The following is a 7,500-nucleotide window of genomic DNA, read 5'->3' as shown; positions in this document are numbered from 1 at the left end:
CGGTACAGGTTACGCAGGTCGGCCACTTCTCCCCCACCCCCCTCTCCATATGCATAAGCTCCTGATTGGTCTATCCCCTCATGCTACAAATAGACATCATGCTACAAATAGACACTTGGTTTCCCTAGCCCCTCCCCCATTCCTTGCCCCCCTCCCACCACCCATATCCCCCTAGCCACTCCCCTTACCCACCCCTCCAAACCAAACTGTCTACCACCTTCTTATCCCTCCCTACATCTTACGTCAGCACGCTTCCAGCGACAGAGGGTCTGAATCACAAGTCACATTTCCGGGTTCCGCCGACGGGATTCGTCTGGTGAAATCTGATTGGCTGGGCTGTTGTTACGGAAGTCCGGCACGCCTCTTTTTTGTCTTTGGGGGGGGCGTTAACTACTTTTCAAAAGCTGTGTTCCAAACGTAGATGTATCGTATTTACCGGTGGCTACCGCTGCTACTGTTTATAGAACTGCAATTGGAACTAATAGAGGAAAAGATTGCAAAACCAAAGTGTCGTCTAAACTGGTCCCACATCCTGAGTGTTGGTTTAACAATAATATTTTTAGTGTATGCAGAAGAGGAGGAGTTTAGAGGTGCATGCACAAGAGCTGTCAATGAGGCAGGACCAGAAGAGGTGGTTTCCAAATCCAACCACGCAGGAGATGAAGGGGAGTTCTCACAGCGAGCCTGATGTTATAGCACTCTACGGTCGGCTGCCCAATAATAACATCTCAAATGTGGCAAAGCCAAGCCTCTGCAGGGGTTTTGGTCTTTGCAGTAAGAGTCTACAGTACCAAGCCTAGGGACTTTTCCATTCCAGATTAACTCTGACACCAAACTGTCAATTCTACGAAAAGATGATTGTGTAAGAAAGATGGGTAAACACTGGAAGAGGTAGGAGAGGTTTGGTAGAGCTCATCTTAACTGAATTAACTTGGGTGGTAAAAATATAATGCTAATGCTAAATGTATTTATACTTATTTATTTATTTGAGGGACAGTGCACATTAATCAACACATCATTGTACAACATGCCAGTGTTGGCCAAACGGCTCATTTTCAACTGCTGCCCCTTGGCCAGAACTTAAGGTAGCCATTAAAAACAAACGCCAACAATAAACACGCAAGCAAAATAAAAATAGGAGTAATTATGTTACGTATTCTAAAGAAAGCCACCGGAAAGGCAACAGAGACACACACAAGAGTATCAGCAATGGACACGGACAACAAAGATACATTTTTATCCAGTCTATTCTGTCATGGTGGACACCTTCAGGTTGACTTTGGTAACTGAGCGAGGGAGTAGAGAGAGTCATCTAGGGTGCTTTGGAGTTCATTTGGTTCAGAATGTTTGGTCTTCTGAACAACAGAGTACAGCGCGTCACTTTGGCGATCTGTGGCTCTGCTCTCTGCACATTGCCCTGTCAGCCTGGCTGGATCGTTGGAGCTGGAAGGTGAATGAGCAGAATCTTCAGGTAGCTGCAGCATTGAGTAGAAGTCAGCGTCTTGGTGGAACGTTGCGTTGGCGTAGAGATCGCTGGTCGGGTCGACTCCAGCAGTGGGGACAGAGGTGTAGACAGGATCGATGGTCACAGGTGAGCTCTGGGTTGGCTGGTCTGCACCTCCGATTTCTTCATAGACACCATTAGCCTTGAACATAGGAGGAAGTGGTCACATGTGAGAAAGAAAATGAACTGAATAAGTGAAACCATTTTGTATCCAGCCTCCTTTAGCCAACCAGGCTACATGCTGCAACATACAGTAGCCTACAGGAGTCACCAAGAGGAAGACACTTGTTCAAACTCAATTATTGTAACTAAAATGTTTATGGGGAAGTTCACAGACTGTATTTAGTTCTCTGTTTACTGTATGTTTGCAATGTGTTTTGGGATATTTTCTCAGATTAAGTTTGTAGGGGGAGAGTGGGGTGAGTTGTGCCACTTTTTACTTGAGGTGTCTTTAAAGTGAGGGCATGACAGTAATGCCTCCAACTACAATATGTAAATATATTTCAGGATGTTGTGCACCACTGGGAACACTCCCTTTGGATCTTAAATAAACTGTTAAAAAAATATGGCTATTCTTAAAAAAGTGGTCTCTTGGCACAACTTGCCCCCGGTGCGAGGTGAGTTGTGCCTTTGGAGAGAATACGTTGGGGTAAATTGTGCCATTGATTACTGAAGTAAAACAGAACATTTTCATCTCATATACTGTAATGCTATATCAAAGCAAGACAAAATAAAGATAACACTAAAGTCCAGTGTACTATAACAGAGTTAAACAAGGCTAAACGGTAGCAGCAGTTGACCTACATATTTAACATTTTCAGAAATAAAAATTATGTTCAAAATGAACAAAATCAACTATCACAGAGCCAGGCTACACTTGCCAATACTGCAATATTCTTCAACAAGGTCTATTTAAACATTTAAGAACAAAATGAAATAAAATTTCACTAAATCAACTGCAACTGCACTGGCACAACTTAACCCAGGCCTTTTGGCACAAATCACCCCATCCCCACCATTTTAACAAACTTGTATCATATAGCTGGTTTGGAGCTAACATCATGCTAACAGTATAGCCTCATATTGTAGCTTACTAAAACACTAACACATGTGTGAAATGTTTTCAAGCTTGTCTATAATTGTTGACACAACACACAACAATCAATAAACCTTGATCATAAAAAATTTACTTTGAGAGGCAAAAAAACAGTTTTTTGAACTTTAATGTGCTTAGCTCTTGTGCCATCTGCCTCCCTTCTTTGCAGGGTGAGTAAAATGGATGCCTCTTCAAAAATGTGTGGTCAGATGACCAATTTCTTCTATGGTTTTCTAGATACAAGGGGTGGCACAACTTCCCCACTGGCACAACTCACCCCACTCTCCCCTACTCCTTGGCCTTTAGACATCAAAACTTGCTACTGTGAGAGATACATCAACAGGTCATTTAAGAAATACTGCTATGTTGCTATCATGAAGGTCACAGTCACCTCTTCAGCATCTTCCTGTGGGCTCCCATCACTGGACACCACCACTGAAAGACATATTGGACAACATGTGTTAGACTCGCTGACCAACACCATCTCTGACACAATAGGAATTAGTGGTGGGAATCGCTGAGTAGCTCACAATACGATATCGTCACGATACTTGGCCCTCGATAACGATATTATCACGATACAGCGATACTGCGATAATCGATATATTGGAAGACGATACATCACGATACCTGTGTAACTGAAGAGAAAAAAATACCCCTAAAAGGCAAGAAATGGCCTTTCTGTGTGGAGTTTGCATGTTCTCCCCGTGCCTCCCGGGGGTCTCCTTCATATAGGAACCCCCTTCACAAAAACATGCAACATCCTGGTTGCTTATATGGTTCCTCCTCTGATCGTTAAGGGCGCCTGTTCAGAGGGAGGGGAACTGGTTGGAATAGCGTGAACCTCCCACGTGCTATGTCCTACCGGTGAAGTTTCCTCGGGCAGGTGAAAAGAAGCGGCTGACTTGACTGCCCATGTCTCGGAGGATGCATGGAATCAGTCTCGGCTCTCCCCAGATCGGCAGAGGATGGAGTAGCAACCAGGATTGAGTAATTCAAATGAGCACTAAACGGGGGATAAAAATGGGATAAAAAATCGGGAAAAAAACATTAAAAAAAAAAAAAAAAAAAAAAAAAAAAAAAGGCAAGAAGCAGGTATTATGTATTTATTAGCAGAATTTACATGAACTCTCTGAGTTCACTCACTCACTCATACCATTTTCGATACCACGGAGGAAAAGTTACACATTAAGTCTTTTTATTATTATTATTAAAACAAGAAAACCTACTGTATATAACCTACCTACCTATATAATTTCTAAAAGTACCGTAGATATTAATGATCAAACATTTCCATTCATGTAGCCTACAGTATTTATGTTTTTGTTTCAACTACAAACATAAATAAACGTCAACTTGAAACTATGTTTCAACTACCACACACAGCATAATATTTTAGCCTGTTTATTAAAAAAAAAAAAAAAATTAATAAACATATCGATACTTGGTGCCAGTGTATCGATAACGTATCGCAAGTGGAAATATCGCGATACCGTGAGTATCGATATTTTGTCCCACCCCTAATAGGAATAGGAACGTTGGTCCACACACAGTGCAAAAGGCTGTAGATTCACAATAACTGCTATAAAACGTTGAATCTCAACTTTTAAAACTATAGAATCAAAATTTGAAAACAAATGTAAAATGTTGTGTAAATAAAACAACTTTGGTTATGTCATGGTTTGGGTTCCGGGTAAAAACAGAACATGTCCTCAGGCGAACCTGGCTCCCTTGGTTGAAAGACGAGGAAGCTACTGGTTTGCTAGTTCAATGTAAGACTGCCGTTGCGTTAAATGACCACACACGTGTGTGTGTGTGTGTGTGCGTGTGCGTGTGCGTGTGTGTGTGTGTGTGTGTGTGTGTGTGTCTTACTGGATGGTTTTCTGCTAATCCTCCTGTAGAGCATCAGCATGGCCAAGAGTAATAACGTTACCACGACGATTAAACCCACAACGAGATATGCCACACCTCCTCCTGACCAAAGACAGAAACAAAGAAAGAAAGAAAGAAAGAAAGAAAGAAAGAAAGAAAGAAAGAAAGAAAGAAAGAAAGAAAGAAAGAAAGAAAGAAAGAAAGAAAGAAAGAAAAATAAGTCAAACAACTAATGGAGGCAAGTCATAACAAGTCTAACCCAACAAGTTAAAACAAGCAGTTGTCTCTTCACACTTCTGACCACAGCTTCCTCTTCACAAAGGCACAACAGACGATGTGCTTTCTGAGGCGGCTGAGAAAGTTAAACGTGCCAGACAGCATTGGCACTTTTTCTACACCCCCACCGCCGAGACCATCCTCACTTCCTCCATCACCGTCTGGTACGCTGCTCTCCAGACTGCAGCGCATCATCCGCCACGCTGAAAAGGTGGTCGGGTGCAGCCTGCCTTCCTTTCACGACCTATAACTGCCAGGATGCTAAAAGTGCTCTGGAAAAAACATGGCCGACCCCCCCACCGCCGGCAACACAAGAGCGCGACCCCTGCCTATACCCTCTCTGAGAGCGGGGTGAATCTCCCTCTTGCACCAGTGTTACGGTGAAAGCGGTCTGTGTTTGCCCGGAAAGCGAAACCAAATCATATGGGCTAACTGATTGTAACACCGGCCAGTATCCGCACACAGTGACATGTGATTTGGTTCAGGATCCGTGAACATGACTTATATATTTTTTTAAATGCTTATCCGCCCCCCTGATTTTCTACCTTTTTTCTCCCTAATTGTATTTGGCCAATTTTTACCCCTGCTGCCCTGCTCGCTGCTCCACCCTCTGCCGATCTGGGGAGAGCCGTAGACTAGTACCATGTTTCCTCTGACACATGCAGAGTTGCCAGCCGCTTCTTTACACCTGACAGCGGGGAGCTTCACCGGCAGGACATAGCACATAGGTGGATCATGCTATTCCCACCAGTTCCCTTCCACCCCGACCAGGCGCCCCGACTGACCAGAGGAGCCGCTAGTGCACCGACCATGGGCACAAACCCTCAATGCGGCTTCCCACCCGCAGACACAGCCAATCATGTCTGTATGGACGCCGGACCACTCGGGCCACACAGGGGTGTGACCCTACTTTTTTCCTCAGCTTTTTGGGGATGAAAACGACCTACTTTTACATGTAAGTGTCGATAACTAAAGAACGGATGAAGGTAGAATCAAACTGTTTTTCTATGAAAGTAGAGGCTCTCTTCTTTCTTTTGCACTTTATAATTTGAGATTGTTTTTCTGTATTGCTCCGTCTTCTACTACTACTCTGATGTGACCACTGTGCTGCATTGGTCAAATCCCTTGTTTGTAATCTTTTTACTTACTGGCTATTAAAGGGAATCTTGAATTCTCTGCACTTAAGATGTTTATTGTTATAATTTAAAACTTGGCCTTGCAGTGAGTCAGTGAAAACTGTTACTGGAGGAAACAGTGAAGTGAAGGGAATCTCAATATCAATATTGCATTGGGAAAGTTTAAGTTATGCTCTGTACGGGTAAACCGTTTTAGGGAGCATTCGTTTGCCATAATGTACCACCCATTTAAATACATATAATTCAGATGAGCAGACTCCATACCAGCTCCTTGTTCAGGACTTGTTGTAGAAAGGTTGCTGTACGATGTCAACACATCAGTAGTTTCTGATCCAAATGAAGACATGGAGCTGCTCAGAAATGCAGGTGGGAGAGTAGATCCAAGCATGACTGGTGTTAGAGATGTCTTGGGAACAGGGATGACTGGTTTAGGAGCTGGCTTTGGACCTGGAAGCATGTGTTGAAAACAATACATATTTACTAATCAAAAAAATAGGCAGATCAATAATCACCTATTGGTTAAAAGGTGATTTGGTATCATGAAAATGAATGATGGCATTATAGCTTAACTTGAAAAATGAAAAACTAACAGCAATGTATTAATAAAGAGCATAAACTTACCATCTATAACTTTGAGATTGACTTCTATAAATGAATCAGGCCAGCCAGTCTTCTCCAATCCACAATAGTATTTCTTAGAGTCTGACTTTTGAAGGTTAGTGAAGGTCACAAATAAACCATTTATTTTGTTATCTAAGTGTATTCTGCCCATTTTTTCAGTTTTCCCAGGCTTTGCTTTGATTATGATGTGTCTGTATGCGTTGCATGGATGTTGACAAAGGTACTTTACATTGTATCTTTCATCTGTCCAAACGCCCCAGTTTGAGCACATGAATTTCACAGTTTCTCCAACACGGCGCACTATGTTGAGAGGGATCATCTCCACAACACTCAGAGCTACAAGAGAGAATCAAGGAAACAGTTCAAATTATTACCTGGAGTTTATCAGTCAACATCTCTACAATATATATGATCATTTGGTCAACTGAAGACTACAGTTACTTTTAAATCCTTTGAAAGTTACTATCTTGTCTTTACATTTTGAATAGATGTCACTCAAAAGGTGGATGACTCATTTTAGAATAAAACTCAATAGAATGCATACTGTACAGCACATGATCTGTCACTGACAGAGTTTATATACTAACTAGATTCAGACAGACAGACAGACAGACAGACAGACAGACAGGCAGACAGACAGACAGGCAGACAGACAGACAGACAGACAGGCAGGCAGGCAGGCAGAGAGAGAGAGAGAGACAGACAGACAGACAGACAGACAGACAGACAGGCAGGCAGGCAGAGAGAGAGAGAGACAGACAGACAGACAGGCAGGCAGGCAGACAGACAGACAGGCAGGCAGACAGGCAGGCAGAGAGAGAGACAGACAGACAGACAGACAGACAGGCAGGCAGGCAGACAGACAGGCAGGCAGACAGACAGGCAGGCAGACAGACAGGCAGGCAGACAGACAGACAGACAGACAGACAGACAGACAGACAGACAGGCAGACAGACAGACATACAGACAGACAGGCAGGCAGGCAGACAGACAGA

At 43.1% G+C, this 7,500-nt stretch overlaps 1 protein-coding gene across 2 annotated transcripts in view; it reads right to left on the bottom strand.

Annotated features, from left to right (window-relative positions):
* Window positions 1-1,069: 1,069 nt before the first annotated feature.
* LOC310778417 (uncharacterized protein) overlaps window positions 1,070-7,500 on the bottom strand; it is an 11,807-nt gene continuing 5,376 nt past the window's right edge. Inside the window, exons 1-4 of one of the 2 annotated variants that reach the window (XM_083638839.1) lie at window positions 6,149-6,264; window positions 4,473-4,574; window positions 2,992-3,035; window positions 1,070-1,646 (exon numbers count right to left, since the gene is read on the bottom strand). In XM_083638839.1, the coding sequence (XP_083494965.1) occupies window positions 1,269-1,646; window positions 2,992-3,035; window positions 4,473-4,574; window positions 6,149-6,230 (606 nt within the window). In that variant the 5' untranslated portion in view covers window positions 6,231-6,264 and the 3' untranslated portion in view covers window positions 1,070-1,268. Of the gene's footprint in view, window positions 1,647-2,991; window positions 3,036-4,472; window positions 4,575-6,148; window positions 6,265-7,500 lie in introns of those variants that run through there. The other variant, XM_083638838.1, reaches the window with a different exon arrangement.

The sequence above is a fragment of the Poromitra crassiceps genome (genome assembly GCF_964638095.1).
Source record: "Poromitra crassiceps genome assembly, chromosome: 6".
NCBI lineage: Eukaryota > Metazoa > Chordata > Actinopteri > Beryciformes > Melamphaidae > Poromitra > Poromitra crassiceps.
This window is presented reverse-complemented; position numbering and strand designations above follow the sequence as displayed.